At 30.6% G+C, this 22,829-nt stretch overlaps 1 protein-coding gene and 6 non-coding genes across 7 annotated transcripts; 1 reads left to right on the forward strand and 6 right to left on the reverse strand.

The window, feature by feature from the left end:
• Positions 1–780: 780 nt before the first annotated feature.
• TRNAR-ACG lies at positions 781–853 on the reverse strand. Its single transcript has one exon. It is a non-coding gene; the product is annotated as a tRNA-Arg (tRNA).
• Positions 854–2,071: 1,218 nt separating this feature from the next.
• TRNAR-ACG lies at positions 2,072–2,144 on the reverse strand. The gene has a single exon. It is a non-coding gene; the product is annotated as a tRNA-Arg (tRNA).
• Positions 2,145–3,285: 1,141 nt separating this feature from the next.
• Positions 3,286–3,358, reverse strand: TRNAC-ACA. Its single transcript has one exon. It is a non-coding gene; the product is annotated as a tRNA-Cys (tRNA).
• Positions 3,359–4,622: 1,264 nt separating this feature from the next.
• Positions 4,623–4,695, reverse strand: TRNAC-ACA. Its single transcript has one exon. It is a non-coding gene; the product is annotated as a tRNA-Cys (tRNA).
• A 1,108-nt stretch (positions 4,696–5,803) lies between these two features.
• Positions 5,804–5,876, reverse strand: TRNAR-ACG. The gene has a single exon. It is a non-coding gene; the product is annotated as a tRNA-Arg (tRNA).
• A 2,596-nt stretch (positions 5,877–8,472) lies between these two features.
• TRNAH-AUG lies at positions 8,473–8,545 on the reverse strand. Its single transcript has one exon. It is a non-coding gene; the product is annotated as a tRNA-His (tRNA).
• Positions 8,546–17,875: 9,330 nt separating this feature from the next.
• LOC109172157 lies at positions 17,876–18,328 on the forward strand. The gene has a single exon (XM_019321306.1). It carries the CDS (start codon positions 17,876–17,878, stop codon positions 18,326–18,328), a length of 453 nt encoding a protein of 150 aa, XP_019176851.1.
• The last annotated feature ends 4,501 nt before the right edge of the window (positions 18,329–22,829 follow it).

The following is a 22,829-nucleotide window of genomic DNA, read 5'->3' on the forward strand; positions in this document are numbered from 1 at the left end:
TCAATCGAAAGTAAAAATGCATAACAACTGTCATGGTTATACAATCCTAATTTGGTAATATTGTGTTACTACAATATTTGAAAAAAAACTTGTGAATACAAAACAAAGGAATCAATTGAATATATGTTAACATTTTGTAAACAAAGAAATTAATTGCATATATGTTAACATTTTGTGTTGTGAGGTTTTAAAATGTAAATTGTAAACATTTCGATACGAATCTACCTTGCAATGTAAACCCGAGTCAATATGTCCTAAGCGACGTAGTTTTGAATTTTAATTTTCACGGTTGTTCAATATCTTACGTAATTTTCATGTGCCCATATGACATATTATGTTTTGGGGCAATACGACTCCACTGGTTATCGAACCCAGAATCTTAGGTTTTGTAGACCAGAACCTTATCCATTGGGCTATGGACTCTTGATTTTAAACAAGACAATTTCAATCGAAAGTAAAAATGCATAAAAACTGTCATGGTTATACAATCCTAATTTGTTAATATTGTGTTACTACAATATTTGAAATAAACTTGTGAATACAAAACAAAGCAATCAATTGCAAATATGTTAACATTTTGTGTTCCTAGTATACAAATTGTGAGTTTTTAAAATGTAAATTTTGAACATTTCGATACGAATCTACCTTGCAATGTAAACCCGAGTCCATAGTGATGTAGTTATGAATTTTAATTTTCACGGTTGCTCAATATATTATGTAATTTTCATCTTGAAATATGAAATTATGTGCCCATATGACATATAATGTTTTTGGGCAATACGACTCCACTGGGGTTCGAACCCAGAATCTCTGGTTTCGTAGACCAGCACCTTATCCATTGGGCCATGGAGTCTTGATTTTAAACAAGACAATTTCAATCGAAAGTAAAAATGCATAACAACTTTCATGGTTATAAAATCCTAATTTGTTAATACTGTGTTACTACAATATTTGAAAGAAACTTGTGAATACAAAACAATGCAATCAATTGCATATATGTTAACATTTTGTGTTCGTAGTATACAAATTGTGAGTTTTTAAAATATAAATTGTGAACATTTATTTTTACGGTTGTTCAATATCTTACGTAATTTTCATTTTCATCTTAAAATATGAAATTATGTTCCCATATGACATGTAATGTTTTTGGGCAATACGAATCCACTGTGGATCGAACCCGGAATACCTGGTTTCATAGACCAGCACCTTATCCATTAGGCCCTTGAGTCTTGATTTTAAACAAGACAATTTCAATCGAAAGTAAAAATGCATAACAACTGTCATGGTAATTTGTAAATATTGTGTTACTACAATATTTGAAAGAAACTTGTGAATACAAAATAAAGCAATCAATTGCATATATGTTAACATTTTCTGTTGTGAGTTTTTCAAATATAAATTGCAATCAATTGCATATATGTTAACATTTTCTGTTGTGAGTTTTTCAAATATAAATTGTGAACATTTCGATACGAATCTACCTTGCAATGTAGACTCGAGTCAATATGACTAAGCGACGTAGTTTTGAATTTTATCTTACGTAATTTTCATCTTGAAATATGAAATTATGTGCCCATATGACATATAATGTTTTTGGGTAGTTGTGAAACTATGTGCCCATATGACATATAATGTTCAGTACAACTCCCCTGGTGATCGAACCCAGAATCTCTGGTTTCGTAGACCAGCACCTTATCCATTGGGCCATGAAGTCTTGATTTTAAACAAGACAATTTCAATCGAAAGTAAAAATGCATAACAACTGTCATGTTAATAAAATCCTAATTTGTTAATATTGTGTTACTACAATATTTGTAAGAAACTTGTGAATACAAAACAAAGCAATCAATTGTAAATATGTTAACATTTTGTGTTCGTAGTATACAAATTGTGAGTTTTTAAAACGTAAATTGTGAACATTTCGATACGAATCTACCTTGCAATGTAAACCCGAGTCCATAGTGATGTAGTTTTGAATTTTAATTTTCACGGTTGCTCAATATATTATGTAATTTTCATCTTGAAATATGAAATTATGTGCCCATATGACATATAATGTTTTTGGGCAATACGACTCCATTGGGGATTGGACCCAGAATCTCTGGTTTCGTAGACCAGCACCTTATCCATTGGGCCATGGAGTCTTGATTTTAAACAAGACAATTTCAATCGAAAGTAAAAATGCATAACAACTGTCATGGTTATAAAATCCAAATTTGTTAATATTGTGTTACTACAATATTTGAAAGAAACTTGTGAATACAAAACAATGCAATCAATTGCATATATGTTAACATTTTGTGTTCGTAGTATACAAATTGTGAGTTTTTAAAATATAAATTGTGAACATTTATTTTTACGGTTGTTCAATATCTTACGTAATTTTCATTTTCATCTTGAAATATGAAATTATGTTCCCATATGACATGTAATGTTTTTGGGCAATACGAATCCACTGTGGATCGAACCCAGAATACCTGGTTTCATAGACAAGCACCTTATCCATTGGGCCCTTGAGTCTTGATTTTAAACAAGACAATTTCAATCGAAAGTAAAAATGCATAACAACTGTCATGGTTATATAATCCTAATTTGTTAATATTGTGTTAATACAATATTTGAAAGAAACTTGTGAATACAAAATAAAGCAATCAATTGCATATATGTTAACATTTTCTGTTGTGAGTTTTTCAAATATAAATTGTGAACATTTCGATACGAATCTACCTTGCAATGTAGACTCGAGTCAATATGACTAAGCGACGTAGTTTTGAATTTTATCTTACGTAATTTTCATCTTGAAATATGAAATTATGTGCCCATATGACATATAATGTTTTTGGGCTGTTGTGAAATTATGTGCCCATATGACATATAATGTTTTTGGCAGCACAACTCCATTGGGGATCGAACCGAGAATCTCTGGTTTTGTAAACCAGCACCTTATCCATTGGGCCATGAAGTCTTGATTTTAAACAAGACAATTTCAATCGAAAGTAAAAATGCATAACAACTGTCATGTTTATAAAATCCTAATTTGTTAATATTGTGTTACTACAATATTTGTAAGAAACTTGTGAATACAAAACAAAGCAATCAATTGTAAATATGTTAACATTTTGTGTTCGTAGTATACAAATTGTGAGTTTTTAAAATGTATATTGTGAACATTTCGATACGAATCTACCTTGCAATGTAGACCCAAGTCTATATGTCCTTTTTCACAGTTGTTCAATATCGTACGTAATTATGTGCCCATATGAAATATAATATTTTTGGGCAATACGACTCCACTGGGGATCGAACTCAGAATCTCTAGTTTTGTAGACCAGCACCTTATCCATTGGGCCATGGAGTCTTGATTGTAAACAAAATAATTTCAATCGAAAGTAAAAATGCATAACAACTGTCATGGTTATAAAATCCTAATTTGTTAATATTGTGTTACTACAATATTTGAAAGAAACTTGTGAATACAAAACAAAGCAATCAATTGCATATATGATAACATTTTGTGTTTGTAGTATACAAATTGTGAGTTTTTAAAATGTAAATTGTGAATATTTTAATACGAATCTACCTTGCAATGTAAACCCGAGTCCATATGTCCTAAGCGACGTAGTTTTGAATTTTAATTTTCACGGTTGTTCAATATCTTACGTAATTTTCATCTTCATCTTGAAATATGAAATTTTGTGCCCATATGACATATAATGTTTTTGGGCAAGACGACTCCATTAGGGATCGAGCACAGAATCTCTAGTTTCGTAGACCAGCAAATTATCAATTAGGCAATGGAGTCTTGATTTTAAACAAAACAATTTCAATCGAAAGGAAAAATGCATAACAACTGTCATGGTTATAAAATCCTATTTTGTTAATATTGTGTTGCTACAATATTTGAAAGAAACTTGTGAATACAAAACAAAGCAATCAATTGCATATATGTTAACATTTTGAATTGTGAGTTTTTAAATTGTAAATTGTGAACATTTCGATACGAATCTATACCTTGCAATGTAAACCCGAGTCCATATGTCCTATGCGACGTAGTTTTGAATTTTAATTTTCACGGTTGTTCAATATCGTACGTAATTTTCATCTTCATCTTAAATTATGAAATATTATCTGCCCATATGATATATAACGTTTTTGGGCATTACGACTCCACTAGGGATCAAACCCTAAATATCTGTTTTCATAGACCAGCACCTTATCCATTGGGCCATGGAGTCTTGATTTTAAACAAGACAATTTCAATCGAAAGTAAAAATGCATAACAACTGTCATGGTTATACAATCCTAATTTGGTAATATTGTGTTACTACAATATTTGAAAAAAACTTGTGAATACAAAACTAAGAAATCAATTGCATATATGTTAACATTTTGTAAACAAAGCAATTAATTGCATATATGTTAACATTTTGTGTTGTGAGGTTTTAAAATGTAAATTGTAAACATTTCGATACGAATCTACCTTGCAATGTAAACCCGAGTCGATATGTCCTAAGCGACATAGTTTTGAATTTTAATTTTCACGGTTGATCAATATCTTACGTAATTTTCATCTTAAATATGAAATTATGTGCCCATATGACATATTATGTTTTTGGGCAATACGACTCCACTGGTTATCGAACCCAGAATCTTTGGTTTTGTAGACCAGAACCTTATCCATTGGGCCATGGAGTCTTGATTTTAAACAAGACAATTTCAATCGAAAGTAAAAATGCATAACAACTGTCATGGTTATAAAATCCTAATTTGTTAATATTGTGTTACTACAATATTTGAAAGAAACTTGTGAATACAAAACAATGCAATCAATTGCATATATGTTAACATTTTGTGTTCGTAGTATACAAATTGTGAGTTTTTAAAATATAAATTGTGAACATTTATTTTTACGGTTGTTCAATATCTTACTTTCCCATATGACATGTAATGTTTTTGGGCAATACGAATCCACAGTGGATCGAACCCAGAATACCTGGTTTCATAGACCAGCACCTTATCCATTGGGCCCCTGGAGTCTTGATTTTAAACAAGACAATTTCAATCAAAAGTAAAAATGCATAACAACTGTCATGGTTATACAATCCTAATTTGTTAATATTGTGTTACTACAATATTTGGAAGAAACTTGTGAATACAAAATAAAGCAATCAATTGCATATATGTTAACATTTTCTGCTGTGAGTTTTTCAAATATAAATTGTGAACATTTCGATACGAATCTACCTTGCAATGTAGACTCGAGTCAATATGACTAAGCGACGTAGATTTGAATTTTATCTTACGTAATTTTCATCTTAAAATATGAAATTATGTGCCCATATGACATATAATGTTCAGTACAACTCCCCTAGGGATCGAACCCAGAATCTCTGGTTTCGTAGACCAGCACCTTATCCATTGGGCCATGAAGTCTTGATTTTAAACAAGACAATTTCAATCGAAAGTAAAAATGCATAACAACTGTCATGTTTATAAAATCCTAATTTGTTAATATTGTGTTACTACAATATTTGTAAGAAACTTGTGAATACAAAACAAAGCAATCAATTGTAAATATGTTAACATTTTGTGTTCGTAGTATACAAATTGTGAGTTTTTAAAATGTAAAGGTGAATATTTCAATACGAATCTACCTTGCAATGTAAACCCGAGTCCATATGTCCTACGGGACATCGTTTTGAATTTTAATTTTCACGGTTGTTCAATATCTTACGTAATTATCATCTTCATCTTGAAATATGAAATTATGTGCCCATATGACATATAATGTGTTTGGGCAATACGACTCCACTGGGGATCGAACCCAGAATCCCTGGTTTCGTAGACCAGCACCTTATCCAATGGGCCATGGAATCTTGATTTTAAACAAGACAATTTCAATCGAAAGTAAAAATGCCTAACAACTGTCATGGTAATAAAATCCTAATTTGTTAATATTGTGTTACTACAATATTTGAAAGAAACTTGTAAATACAAAACAAAGCAATCAATTGCATATATGTTAACATTTTGTGTTCGTTGTATACAAATTGTGAGTTTTTAAAAGAGTGAATTCCATTTTTGTTCCTACTGTTATAGGGGTGTTTCCAATTTCAGTCCATTTTAATTTTTTTTGCCACTTTACAACCACTGTTATTGAATGTGTTCCACTTTTAGTCCACCGTTAATATTTCCGTCAAGAGGCCGTATAATCAAGTGGTATTTTGGTCTTTTTATGTTTGTCTCTTCTCTTTTAATCCAGGCGCTTCATCCTCCTCCTCCGATATTCGAAGATGGCTCTTCAAACAACGAGAATGGGAAGCCAAAGCTACATCGTTTCGTTCGTTCCAACATGGGCCGGCGAGGTTTTTTAGGTTTTAGGTTTAATGTTCTCATTTATTTAGTCAAACATAGTCTTGGATGAGAAGAAAGGTCAAAATACCCCTAGATTACACGGCCTCTTGATGGAAATACTAACGGTAGGACTAAAAGTGGAACGCATTCATTAATAGTGGTTATAAAGTGGAAAAAAAAATTAAGGTGGACTAAAATTGGAAACGCCCCTAAAACAGTAGGACCAAAAATGGAATTCACTCTTTTTAAAATGTAAATTGTGAACATTTCGATACGAATCTACCTTGCAATGTAGACCCGAGTCCATATGTCCTAAGCGACGTAGTTTTGAATTTTAATTTTCACGGTTGTTCAATATCTTACGTAATTTTCATCTTCATCTTGAAATATGAAATTTTGTGCCCATATGACATATAATGTTTTTGGGCAAGACGACTCCACTAGGGATCGAACACAGAATCTCTAGTTTCGTAGACCAGCAAATTATCCATTAGGCAATGGAGTCTTGATTTTAAACAAGACAATTTCAATCGAAAGGAAAAATGCATAACAACTGTCATGGATATAAAATCCTATTTTGTTAATATTGTGTTGCTACAATATTTGAAAGAAACTTGTGAATACAAAACAAAGCAATCAATTGCATATATGTTAACATTTTGAATTGTGAGTTTTTAAATTGTAAATTGTGAACATTTCGATACGAATCTATACCTTGCAATGTAAACCCGAGTCCATATGTCCTATGCGACGTAGTTTTGAATTTTAATTTTCACGGTTGTTCAATATCGTACGTAATTTTCATCTTCATCTTAAATTATGAAATATTATCTGCCCATATGATATATAACGTTTTTGGGCAATACGACTCCACTAGGGATCAAACCCTAAATATCTGTTTTCATAGACCAGCACCTTATCCATTGGGCCATGGAGTCTTGATTTTAAACAAGACAATTTCAGTCGAAAGTAAAAATGCATAACAACTGTCATGGTTATACAATCCTAATTTGGTAATATTGTGTTACTACAATATTTGAAAAAAACTTGTGAATACAAAACAAAGAAATCAATTGCATATATGTTAACATTTTGTAAACAAAGCAACTAATTGCATATATGTTAACATTTTGTGTTGTGAGGTTTTAAAATGTAAATTGTAAACATTTCGATACGAATCTACCTTGCAATGTAAACCCGAGTCGATATGTCCTAAGCGACGTAGTTTTGAATTTTAATTTTCACGGTTGTTCAATATCTAACGTAATTTTCATCTTAAATATGAAATTATGTGCCCATATGACATATTATGTTTTTGGGCAATACGACTCCACTCGTTATCGAACCCAGATTCTTTGGTTTTGTAGACCAGAACCTTATCCATTGGGCCATGGACTCTTGATTTTAAACAAGACAATTTCAATCGAAAGTAAAAATGCATAAAAACTGTCATGGTTATACAATCCTAATTCGTTAATATTGTGTTACTACAATATTTGAAATAAACTTGTGAATACAAAACAAAGCAATCAATTGCAAATATGTTAACATTTTGTGTTCCTAGTATACAAATTGTGAGTTTTTAAAATGTAAATTGTGAACATTTCGATACGAATCTACCTTGCAATGTAAACCCGAGTCCATAGTGATGTAGTTTTGAATTTTAATTTTCACGGTTGCTCAATATATTATGTAATTTTCATCTTGAAATATGAAATTATGTGCCCATATGACATATTATGTTTTTGGGCAATAAGACTACTGGGGATCGAACCCAAAATCTCTGGTTTCGTAGACCAGCACCTTATCCATTGGGCCATGGAGTCTTGATTTTAAACATAACAATTTCAATCGAAAGTAAAAATGCATAACAACTGTCATGGTTATACAATCCTAATTTGTTAATATTGTGTTACTACAATATTTGAAATAAACTTGTGAATACAAAACAAAGCAATCAATTGCAAATATGTTAACATTTTGTGATACGAATCTACGTTGCATTGTAAACCCAAGTCTAATTGTCCTAAGCGATGTAGTTTTGAATTTTAATTTTCACGGTTGTTCTATATCTTACGTAATTTTCATCTTCATCTGTCATAATGTTTTTGGGCAAGACGACTCCACTGGGGATCGAACCCAGAATCTCTGGTTCCATAGACCAGCACCTTATTCATTGGGCAATGGGGTCTTGATTTTAAACAAGACAATTTCAATCAAAAGTAAAAAAACATAACAAATGTCATGGTTATAAAATCCTAATTTTTTAATATTGTGTTACTACAATATTTGAAAGAAACTTGTGAATACAAAACAATGCAATCAATTGCATATATGTTAACTATTTTTGTGATCGTAGTATAAAAATTGTGAGTTTTTAAAAGGTAAATTAAATTGTTCGTAGTATACAAAATTTTAGTTTTTAAAAGGTAAATTGTGAACATTTCGATACGAATCCACCTTGCAATGTAAACCCTAGTCCATGTGTCCTAAGCAACGTAGTTTCACGGCCCATATGACATATAGTGTTTTTGGGAAATACGACTCCACTGGGGATCGAACCCAAAATCTCTAGTCTCAAGTCTCTAGTTCCATAAACCAATACCTTATCCATTAGGCCATAGAGTCTTAATTTTAAACAAGACAATTTCAATCAAAAGTAAAAAAAGCATAACAACTCTAATGGTTATCAAATCCAAATTTGTTAATAATGTGTTACTACAATATTTATAAAAAAAAAAAACTTGTGAATACAAAACAAGGCAATCAATTGTATATATGCTAACATTTTGTGTTCGTTGTATACAAATTGTGAATTTTTAAAAGATAAATTGTGAAAATTTTGATGCAATCCACCTTGAAATATAAACCCGTATCCATACAATAATTTGTTATTTTAATTTTGACAGTTGTTCAATATCTTACGTAATTATGAAATTATGTGTCTATATGACATAATGTTTTTAAGCAATACGACTCCACTGAGGATCGAACCTAGAATCTCTTATTTCGTAGACCAGCACCTTATCCATTGGGCCATGGAGTCTTGATTTTAAACAAGACAATTTCAATCGAAAGTAAAATTACATAACAACTGTCATGGTTATAAAATCCTAATTTGTTAATATTGTGTTACTACAATATTTGAAAGAAACTTGTGAATATAAAACAAAGCAATCAATTGCATATATGTTAACATTTTGTGTTCGTAGTATACAAATTGTGAGCTTTTAAAATGTAAATAGTGAACATTTCGATGCGAATCTACCTTGCAATGTAGACCCGAGTCCATGTGACGTAGTTTTGAATTTTAATTTTCACGATGTTTAATTTTCTTACATAATTTTCATCTTGAAATATGAAATTATGAACCTATATGACATGTAATGTTTTTATTTAGATAATACGACTCCACTGGGGATTAAACATAAAATCTCTGGATCCGTAGACCAGCTCCTTATCCATTGGGCCATGGAGTCTTGATTTTAAACAAGACAATTTCAATCGAAAGTAAAAAAGCATAACAACTGTTAGGGTTATAAAATCATAATTTGTTAATATTGTCTTACTACAATATTTGAAAGAAACTTGTGAATACAAAACAAGGCAATCAATTACATATATGTCAACATTTTGTGTTCGTAGTATACAAATTCTGAATTTTTAATACTGTAAAATTGTGAACATTTAGTATCTAAATTATGAACATTTTGACGCAGATCCAACTTGCAATGTAGACCCGAATCTTTAGAATACTTTGTCATTCTCATTAACTAGTATTTGCACCCGTGCGATGCACGGAATGGATTTGTTAAGAATATATGAATTTATATATAATTATTTAAATTAGAACATCAAATATTATATAGTGCAATTAAAGATATGGTTTAGATCGTTTATATATTTTGATGATATCATTTCTTGAATTTGGGCAAATAATTGCTCAAATTAATAACTAATGTCTAGATGTACACATGCGGTGCTATAACTTTAAAGATTTTATTTATCATTGTTTAGTATTTACATAAATTAGGCAAACGTACTCGTTCTCTAACAGCTCAGTTATAGAAATGAATTGCTATCCTTATTCATTTGTATGGAAGATATATTTTTTTTGTCTAGATATATAACAATTTTTCATTTAAAAAAACTTAATATCACTGGTTATATTTACACATTATTGAAACCTCTTTCTAGACGACATTGGTAGTGACAACACAATCTTGTTCATCTTCGTCTAGGGCTAACACCTTCAATCCAACAGGACGGGTTACTTGGGTGAAAATATATAATGGTAGAATCTCAATTAGTTATCATTTTATATTTTCAGTCAATTAGTCAATTACAATATCAAATGCAGTGATATTTTTACATAGTTTTCGTTCCATTTTTAATTGATGATGTAGATATTATTATTGAAATATTTTCGTTCCATTTTTAAGAAACTCGCATGTTTAACATTTTATATTTTATTAAAACACCAAACATATTTTTTAATAACTTAGCAATTTGCTACGAACTGCTAAAAACTAAAACAACACATATACCTTTTGGGTTTTAATCTTTCCCAAACCCCCTAATAAATTAAAAGAGTTTTTTAAAAAAAAAAAAACTAAAATAAGAAACCAATAAGATAATGTTTCTTAAATAAGAGTCTGATATTACATGTAACATGGTCAATCGAATAGTTATGTTGTGGAAGCATGTCCACCTTGCAAGGTGGACACAGTTCTATGTTCATAATTATAGAATTATATTGCTCATAATTATAAAGCTAAATATTCATAATCTTTGAACTTCATATCCATAATTATTGAACTCTATTTTTTTTTCACAATTACAAAACTCTATGTTCATAGTTATAAAACTATATATTCATAATTTTTGAACTTCATATTAACAGTTATTGAATCTCTATATTCATAATTACATAACTATATGTTCATAATTATGTTCATAACACTGTTCATAATTATAGAACTATATATTCCTAATTTTTAAACTATATATTCAAAATTATGAACAATTTTAAAACCGCGTCCACCTACCTTGCTAGGTGGACACAATTCCACAGCATAATTTGACCGGTCAAAAAAAATGAAAAAAAAAAAAGTCTTTGGACTTCTCAATACTTGCCCACATTGATGGGCAAACAATTATTATATTTGTAAGAGGAACATTTGCTCCTCTTATATAGAGGAAATCAAGAGCTCCTTTTATAAACATTTTCAATGTGGGATCACAATGATCCAACATCATTTACAAAGGGGAGCCCATGACTCCATTTTGTTTTTTTTTCTTTTTTTTTTTTTAAATTTTAATTTTATTTTGTATATCGTTTTGTTTGGATTATTATTATTATTATTATTATTATTATTATTATTATTATTATTATTATTATTATTATTATTATTATTTGATTATTGATAAATTCGACAAAATTTTAACAAATTCGTCATTTTAACATTTTAACTTTAATCAAAACACCAAAAAAAAATTATATAATAACTTAGTAATTTTCTCCAAACTGCTAAAAACTAATACAACACATACATTTTGGACTAATCTTTCATAACCCACCACTAATAATAAATAATAAATAAATAATAATAAATAAATAAAAACTAAAATAAGAAGACAAAGTTAAGACTTCTTAAATAAGAACATTTTGACTTCTCAATATTTGTCCACATTGATGGGCAAGCAATTATGTTTGTAAGAGGATCATTGTTCTCTCTTTTCAAACATTTTTAATGTGCGATCAAAATGATCCCAGATCATTTACAAAGGGAGCTCGTGACTCTTTTTTTTTTTTTTAATTTTAATTTTATTTTGTATATAGTTTTGTTTGAATTATTATTATTATTATTATTGTTGTTGTTGTTGTTGTTGTTGTTGTTGATATTATTATTGTTGTTGTTGTTGTTATTCTAATTTGATTATTTGACAAATTCGTCAAAATTTTAAGAAATTCGTCTATTTAACATTTTATATTTAATCAAAACACCAAAACTATTATTGAATAACTTAGCAATTTGCTCCAAACTTCTAAAAACTAAAATAACTCATATACGTTTTGGGTTAATCTTTCTTAAACCCCCTAATAAATTAATAAAATTAAAAAATAAACTAAAATAAGAAGCCATTAAGATAAGGTTTCTTAAATAAAAGCATTTTGACACGTTGGTCTGCAATAGGTTGAGAAAGTATACATGTAACATGGTCAATCGAATAGTTATGCTATGGAACCGTGTCCACCTTGCAAGGTGGACACAGTTCTATGTTTATAATTACTGAACTATATGTTCATTATTATAAAGTTATATATTCATAATCTTGAACTTCATATTCATAATTATTGAACTTTATATTTACAATTACATAACTCTATGTTCATAATTACTAAACTATATGTTTAAAATTATTTTCACAACACTATGTTCATAATAGTGGAACTATATATTGATAATTATAAACAATTTTGGAACCGTGTTTATCTTGCAAGATGGACACGGTTCCACAACACAATTTGTCGGGTCAATAGTACTAAAAAAAATTAAGAGCCTTTGAACTTCTCATTTGTAAAAGGAGCATTGCTCCTCTTATATAGAGGAGCTCAAGAGCTCATCTTTCCAAACATTTTCAATGTGGGATCAAAATGATCCAACATCATTTACAAAGGGGAACCCGTGACTCCCTTTTGTCTTCTTCTTATTTTTTTAATTTTAATTTTATTTTGTATATTGTTTTGTTTGGATTATTATTATTATTATTATTATTATTATTATTATTATTGTTATTATTATTGATAAATTCACCAAAACTTTAACAAATTTTTGAAATATATATTCATAATTACTGAACTATATGTGAACATATTCACAATTATTGAATCTCTATATTCATAATTACATAACTATATGTTCATAATTATGCTCACAACACTATGTTCATAATTATAAAACTATATGTTCATAATTGTTGAACTATATATATTCATAATTATGAACAATTTTGGAATCGTGTCTACCTTGCAAGGTAGACACAATTCCACAGCATAATTTATCGGGTCAATAGTACTAAAAAAAAAATCTTTGGACTTCTCAATACTTGCCCACATTGATGGGCAAGCAATTATGTTTGTAAAAGGAGCATTGCTCCTCTTATATAGAGGAGCTCAAGAGCTCATTTTCTAAACATTTTCAATGTGGGATCAAATGATCCAACATCATTTACAAAGGGGTGTCCGTGGCACCCTTTTATCTTCTTCTTATTTATTTTAGTTTTAATTTTATTTTGTATATCGTTTTGTTTGGATTACTATTATTATTATTATTATTATTATTATTATATTTTTTTTATTTAATTATTGATAAATTCGTCAAAATTTTATAAATTCATCATTTTAACTTTAATCAAAACCCCCAAAAAATTATATTGTAACTCAGTAATTTGCTCCAAATGACTAAAAACTAATACAACACATAATAAGCTTTATAATACTGAACACAGTTCGATTTAGCTTCATAATAATTCAATAACTATGACACAGTTCTATGTGTTCATATTCACAATTATGTAAGCTTTATAATACTGAACACAGTTCGATTTAGCTTCATAATAATTCAATAACTATGACACGGTTCTATGTGTTCATATTCACAATTATGTGTTGAACTTCATAATAATTGAACTTCATATTCACAATTATTGAATCGCTATATTCATAATTAGATAACTATGTGTTCATAAGTATGTTCACAACACTATGTTTATAATTATAGAACTATATGTTCATAATTTTTGAACTATATATTGATTATTATATTCATAATTATGAACTATTTTTGAACCATGTCTACCTTGCAAGGTGGACACAGTTTCACAGCATAATTTGTCGGGTCAATAGTACTGTATGGTTGTAAGAGGAGTGATCTTATATAGAGGAGATCGCTCCCCTTTCATCATTACATTGTAGTATCTGTTCATATACCTTCTCAACCTACTGAAACACAATGAACCAATAACGCCTCCACTGAGGCTTGAACTCATAATCTTCCAAATGGAAGTCCAACCCGGGTACCATTAGACCACATAGTCCTGGTAATTTTATTTTGTATATAGTTTTGTTTGGATTATTATTATTATTATTATTTTATTATTATTATTATTATTATTATTATTATTGTTGTTGTTGTTGTTGTTGTTGTTATTTTAATTTTATTTTATACTTGAACAATAATATTTTTATTATAATTGAACAATAATATTATCAATTATATTATAGAATATAATACCATATATAATATTACCAATTAATAGATTTTATTTAATTTCCATTTGACATTTACTTACCAAATTAGTTTTACTACAAAAGTTTTGGGGGAAAAATTTGTTAGGAGGATTTTACTTTTATATATATATATAGATATAGATTTTTGTGAATTTTTAAAAGGTAAATTATCAACATTTGGACACGGAAGTAATTTTGAATTTAAATTTCTACAATTATTCAATATATGACATTTATTGTATTTAAGCAATACAATTCCACTGGGGATCAAACTCATAATCTTTAGTTTGGTAAACCAACACCTTATCCATTAGGCTATGGAATCTTGATGTTAAACAAAACCCTTTCTATCGAAAGTAAAAATGCAAAACAACTGTCATGGTTATCAAATCCTATTTTGTTAATATTGTGTGACTACAATATTTGAAAGGAACTTGTGAATACATAACAAGGTAATCAATTGTATATATAAAACGACGTAGTTTTTAATTTTAATTTTTAAGGTGAAATTATGTGCCTATATGACATATATTGTTTTTAGGCAATACGACTCCACTAGGGAGCAAACCCAAAATCTCTGGTTCTGTAGACCAACACCTTATCCATTGGGTCATGGAGTCTTGATTCTAAACAAAACCATTTCAATCTAAAGTAAAAAAAAAACATATCAACTGTCATGGTTATCAAATCCTAATTTGTTAATATTGTGTTACTACAAGATTTGAAAGAAACTTATAAATACAAAACAAGGCAATCAATTGCATATATGTTACCATTGTGAGTTCGTAGTTGACAAATTGTGAATTTTTAAAAGGTAAATTATGAACATTTAGACGCGGATCCACCTTGCAATTTAGAACCGGATAGAATAATTTGTCATTCTCAATCATTTTTGTGAATAGTGTTTTTAGGGAATACAACTACACTGGGGATCAAACCTAGAATCCCTAATTTCATAGACCAACACCTTATCCATTGGGCCAAGGAGTCTTGATTTTAAACAAGACCATTTCAATCGAAAGTAAAAAAGCATAACAACTGTCATTGTTATCAAATCATAATTTGTTAATATTGTGTTACTACAATATTTGAAAGAAACTTGTACATACAAAATAAGGCAATCAATTGCATATATGTTAACATTTTGTGTTCGTAGTATACAAATTGTGAATTTTTAAAAGGTAAATTCTGAACATTTAGTCTGTAAATTATGAACATTTTGACGCGGATCCTCCTTGCAATGTAGACCCGAATCCATATAATAATTTGTCATTCTCAATCATTTTTGTGAATTTTTAAAAGGTAAATTGTGTACATTTGGACGCGGATCCACTTTGCAATGTAGACACGAGTTCATTTTTGTGAATTTTTAAAAGGTAAATTGTGTACATTTGGACGCGGATCCACCTTGCAATGTAGACACGAGTCCATGTGTCCTAAACGACGTTGTTTTGAATTTTAATTTTGACGGTTGTTCTTTATATATTGTTTTTAGGTAATACCACTCTAATGGGGATCAAACCTAGAATCTCTGGTTCCAAAGTCCAGCACCTTATCCATTGGGCTTCGGAATCTTGATTTTAAACAAGACCATTTCAATCGAAAGTAAAAAACGAATAACAACTGTCATGATTATCAAATCCTAATTTGTTAATATTGTGTTACTACAATATTTGAAAGAAACTTGTGAATACAAAACAAGGTAATCAATTGCATATATGTTAACATTTTGTGTTCGTAGTATACAAATTGTGAATTTTTAAAAGGTAAATTGTGAACATTTAGTCTGTAAATTATGAACATTTGGGCGCAGATCCACCTTGCCATGTCGACCCGTATCCATACAATAATTTTCCATTCTCAATCATTTTTGTGAATTTTTAAAAGGTAAATTGTGAACATTTGGACGTGAATCCTCCTTGTAATGTAGACCCGAGTCCATGTGTTCTAAACAACCCAAAATCTCTGGTTCCATAGACCAGCACCTTATCCATTGGGCCATGTAGTCTTGATGTTAAACAAGACCCTTTCAATCGAAAGTAAAAAAGCATAAAACTGTCATGGTTATCAAATCCTAATTTGTTAATATTGTGTGACTACAATATTTGAAACGAACTTGTGAATACAAAAAAAAAAAGGTAATCAATTTCATATATGTTAACATTTTGTGTTCGTAGTATACAAATTGTGAATTTTTAAAAGGTAAATTGTGAACATTTAGTATGTAAATTATGAACATTTGGACGCGGATCCACCTTGCAATGTAGACCCGAATCTATAGAATAATTTGACATTCTCAATCATTTTTGTGAATTTTTTGGACGCAGATCCACCTTGCAATGTAGTCTCGTGTCCATGTGTCATAAATGAGGTAGTTTTGAATTTTAATTTTGGTGGTTGTTCAGTATCTTACGTAATTTATGTCTTGAATTATGAAATTATGTGCAGGCTATACGACTCCACTGTGGATTAATCGGTGCCTAGCTGGTCGGGATTTTTGCAACACTAGAATTTTATGATATATTATAACATGTTTTGTATGAAAATTAAAGGCATTCTAGTCTTTAAAAATACAAAAACAAAAAAAAATCAAGATAATTCATCATAAGATTGGTGATGAAGTAAGGAGGCCACGAAATGAGGAACTGATGAAATGAGGAGAGATAAGGCTGAATCAATGGAATGAAACTTAATTTAAATTAGGTAATGTGTTTTGTAAATATAGGGGTAATCAAATCCTATACCCATGTTTTAAAAAGTTGTCAACCAATTCAAACAATGTCTATGACTTTAAAATTCTCATTCGGTATGTCTTACCCATGAACCAAACACACTCTGAATTATGAAAAAGTCACTTCATACATAATTAAGAGATAAAAAATGATGTTAATATAAATGAATGATGAAAAGTACTATTTCCTTATAATTTCGGGACGAGTGCCATTTCCCCTTTACTCATATTTATAATATTAAGTAAAAGGAGAAATTACAATGTTTGTCCTTCAATTATAGAAAAATTACACTTTTTATCTTTAAATTATATTTGTTACAATTTTTCGTTCCTCAATTGTCTGCACAATTATTTTCCTTGAATTTTGTTAGCATTGAGTTAAAAAAATTCACTGAAAAATGTTATTTCTTTATAATATAGGGACGAAAAATATAATTTTTCTATATATATATATCAAACCACCCCAATTATAATATACTTGGATTATAATTATCAAAATGGGTAGCACCACCTCATCAACAACATCCCACCCCATAGTGTTCTTGCTCTTGCTTTCACTCATGATTTCCCAGAGCTGTTGGCACGTTGATGGGCGTGGAATCAAAACTACCATCTTTCTCAACAACCAACTTCCTCAAGAGTCCGACGTCTTCAAGGTTCACTGCTTCTCCAAAGACAATGATCTTGGGTACCATGATGTCTCAAAAGATAATTCGCCATTTGCGTGGTCCTTTAGCGAGAACTTTTGGGGTACTACGTTGTTCGCTTGTCACTTTTGGTGGGGTTCCAAAGATAAAGCTTTTGATGTATTTGGAGGTGCTATCCATCCAAAAATAGATCCAACCAAGAAGTTCCACGCAGGGAAATACTATTACTATGTTAGGTCTGATGCTTTTTACCTATCTCATAATGGCAATCCCTCCGAAGCTCGAAAGGTTGTGACTTGGTAATTATTGCAACACTCGAAATAGAGATGCGTATGTAATGGATTGTGAAAATAATTAATTTCCAGAGATTGGGAGTTCGAACCATTCTTGTATGAAAAAATTAATTTGGCCAACATTTTACCCCTTAATTAGTTCAGCCCGGTGAGAATGAGGATTAGTCTAAGTATGGTACGGGCTTAAAGATACCTCTTACAATTAGGGACTGCTCAGGACACCTCATGGCGGCTTGACCAAAATATGGTTAGTGTAAATCACGGTGACTCAATAAATCCTGGCCCGATAAAATATTTGAGAGAATATAAATCACGGTGACTCAATGGCACAACAGACATGACCAAATACCGGTGCGCACAAAGAATCTACCCACTTTAGACATAATTCTCACCTAATGAATTAATGAGCTAAGTTCGATATAATCCCCGCCTATTGAACCAAGGAGCTAAGTTCGTACCGACTTCTGTATGATGGACCTTTGTCGGGGCAATTAGTATAGGGTTGGATAGTGGTTGAGAAGTAGGAGATCAGATAAGTGTGCCACACAAATCTTTACGTCAACCAATACCAAATTCAAGGGATTATTTCTTTTTATGAACGTGCATGGGAAGAATAGCAAATCGATCTTTACGTCAACCTTTAAGCCAAATTCAAGGGATTATTTGCTCATTGTTAACGTTTGTAATAGTATGTGTAGTATTGCTCGGGAGGTCAATTTTATGTCACAATGTGGGAATATGCCATTTTTCTTTTACTTTTAATTTTGATTTTATGATTTAATTTGTTTATTTGTTTTAAAGTGTCCGTGCAGATATACGAGTAGTGAAACTTTATTATTGCACGTAAATAAATTTTTACTTCAGTTAGTTATATTTAAATTAAGTCTCAAATGACAATAAATAAAGATGTCTACATATATATTATTATATCATTTTTAACTCTCCGAGTAAAGTGATTTTATTAAATTTGGCCATCAACTTTAAAATCAATCAATTTTGATATTTTAAATATTAGATTTGTACCACATTTAATTTTATAGTAGATTTTATGTCAAATGATCATTTCAAACAAAGTCAAAAATATGACCAAAATTGATCAATTTTAAAGTTAAGAATCAAAAATGACAAAATCACTATATTTAATGGACAAAAAATAGTATTAATTCAATATTATTCTCCAAACAAGTACGGAGTACTTTCTTTTCTTTTCAAGTATAAATTTATTTGAACCTGGGTTTAATCAATAAGGAAAAAAGGGGAGGAGTGTTCCACTTGTATTGGGATTCACATGAAAAAAAAAAAAAATAGCCTATCAGAACCCAGTCACATTAGGAGTAAAATTTAGGGAGTAAGATTTGAGAGTATATGTAGTAAAACTCTATGGCTCTGTTTGGTAAAAAATTGGCCTATAGGCTAATTTTGACTTATTTGATTACTGTTAATTGTTTGATTTAGTTAAAAGATCAATATAAATGTTTGGTTAATTAACTTTTTGCAACTTCAAAAAGCTAAAATTCAAAAAGCTACTCCAAACAACTTTTTCAATTAACTCTTTGAAAAAAAAATTATATCAAACAGCTTTCAGGTAACAGCTAATTTACCAAACACTTTTCTACCATCAGCTAATATTATCAACTATTTATACCCACTAATTAACACAATCAGCTAACAACCATTTTACCAAACAGGACCTATATGTAAATACTAATCATGGGCACGTGTTGCATGAAACTTTGTGCTCTGACTAAACATGATTATTAGCTGATAGTTGTTAACTGTTAGCAGATTGCCTGGTTGGGTTAATTAGAGGCCAGGATATAACTAGTTGACAACATTAGCTGATTGTAGAAAAGGTGTTTGGTAAATTAACTGTTAATTGATAGTTGTTTGGTATAATTTCTTTTCTAAAAAAGTTAATTGAAAAAGTTATTTTGAATAGCTTTTTGAATTTTAGCATTTTGGAGTACAAAAAGCTAATTAACCAAACACTTATATTAATTTTTAAACCCAAGTCAAACAACTAATTAATAATTGTCAAATTGGTCAATAGCTAATACTACGCTTCACATGACCAGGGCGCGAAATGATGTTTTCCTTGGTGGGTCTCACATTTCTGATAAAAACCAATGCTTTGCATGGTTATTTTTTTCTCTCTCCTTACCATCTCTCCTCCGCATAAGTCTTGTTTTCTCAAAAATCACACCAAAATGCATTGATGTGGATTTCATAGGCGCAAATTATGCCATGGAATCGTGTTCACCGAGAATGGTGAACACAAGGCAAAATGACGTCGTTTTTAGGCAAAAAAAAAAAAAAATCGCGGATGTGGAGTTAACGGCGCGCGTTTGATCAAATTATGAATTTTCTGTTATGAGATTATGAATTTTATGAAAATTCATAATCTCATAACAGAAAATTCATAATCGCATAACAGAAAATTCATAATCTCACAACTGAAAATTCATAATCTCATAACAGAAAATTCATAATCTTATAACAGAAAATTCATAATCTCATGGTTCCAAAGTGAATGTGTAGGCATGGTTCCAAAGTGAATGTGCAGGCATGGATTCATAATTTATGAATGTCCGTAATTTCGGACGGGAATATGTAGGCATGGTTCCAAAGTGAATGTGCAGGCATGAATTCATAATTTATGAATGTCCGAAATTATGAATGTAATGAAAATTCATAATCGCATAACAGAAAATTCATAATCTCATAACTGAAAATTCATAATCTCATAACAGAAAATTCATAATCTCATAACAGAAAATTCATAATCTTATAACAGAAAATTCATAATCTCATGGTTCCAAAGTGAATGTGTAGGCATGGTTCCAAAGTGAATGTGTAGGCATGGTTCCAAAGTGAATGTGTAGGCATGATTCCAAAGTGAATGTGCAGGCATGGATTCATAACTTATGAATGTCCGTGATTTCGGACGGGAATGTGTAGGCATGGTTCCAAAGTGAATGTGTAGACATGAATTCATAATTTATGAATGTCCGAAATCTTTGTTCACCTCAAATTAAAGTGAAACCGCAAAATGTGAAAATAAAGAAGAAAAGTCACACAATTAATTAAGAAAAAAAAAAAAGATAACGGTGTACTAACACCGTTGGAACCGTGTTCACCATGAATGGTGAACACGGTTCCATGGCATAACGTCTCTTTCATAGGTTGGTGGGTATAATACCAGGACTATGTGGTCTAATGGTACCCGGGTTGGACTTCCATTTGGAAGATTATGAGTTCACATTACAATGTAATAGAGCCAGTAACTTTCAAAAAAGGTTGGTGGGAATAATAATTAAATATAAAATCATTTTTAAACATTACACCGACCAAACTAACACCAAAATTTAAATTAATATAATTATATTTAATTATCACATTATAAAATGGATTGGTTTAGATTTTTAAAATTTAATAGTTTTGAATACAATTGTTACAATGCACATATGTTTGAACTTTTTTTCACCAATAAGCACTATAGAATAGGTACTAGTATAATATTTAAGAATATAATTGGACTGTGAAAGAGTATGACCCCCTGCATTATATAAGAAGAGTAAACAACACAAGAAACATCACATTATAAAATAAATAGATACATAACAATTTTATTGTAGTTTATTAATTTGCTTTCAAAACTATTAGTATAAACTAAATAAGTGAAATAAACACATTGATGGAAAAATGATATCTGAGCCTAAGGTTAATTAGGCCATGAGGTGGAGATTCGGGAGTTAATTTGGTCAATGGAATAATTGGGAACTAAGAGAAAGGTTTTTGAAGGCCTATAGATAGGAAGAGAAGAAAATTAGAGTTGAGAATAAGCTGAGGAATAGAGTTAATGGGGCTGAGGTGAAAATGTTAGAGGGATGAGGTGGGAAGTGGGACAAGGCGGAACGTTAAGGGAGTGAGAGTGTAAAGATAAAAGAGACGATGTATAAACTGAAGAAGATGAAAGTTTGGTGGCCAAAGTGCTGCAGGTCATAAAATTCAGGGTTGTAAGGTGCAAAAGTGAGGAAGGTGGGCTGGGCAGGATAGGCTCTGGGTGCATTTTGCAAAACATGGGGATAAAACAAAAACTCAAGAAAAACATAAAGAGGGGGTGGGAGGTGGGGGTGGGGGGATTTGCTCCCCCACCTAGCCAACAAGAGAGTCAGTCGAGCCCCGCGTTTTATTGCGGCATCGACCTAGGCAAGTGGGGGACAGTCGGCCACATTCGGTGGTAACACATCGTGGCTAGCGACGACGAGTTGTGGAGAAGCTGAGGTGGCGATAGTTGGCGATTTGGGAGTTTTGGGAAATGTTTGGCGACTTGGCTGAAAATTTTGGTGCTTGGGTGGGACATATGTGTAGCTAGGGGTCCTTGGGCATCTTGTTCCATTGACTCTCCATGATTTGTGGCTCCAAATTTAGTATAAGGGGGGTGGGAGGAGGGGTATGTCACCCTCAGACATCAGTATTAATGACGTGTAAGATTTTTCCTAATGATATAT

Source organism: Ipomoea nil, unplaced genomic scaffold (assembly GCF_001879475.1).
Source record: "Ipomoea nil cultivar Tokyo-kokei standard unplaced genomic scaffold, Asagao_1.1 scaffold0415, whole genome shotgun sequence".
Taxonomy (NCBI): domain Eukaryota; kingdom Viridiplantae; phylum Streptophyta; class Magnoliopsida; order Solanales; family Convolvulaceae; genus Ipomoea; species Ipomoea nil.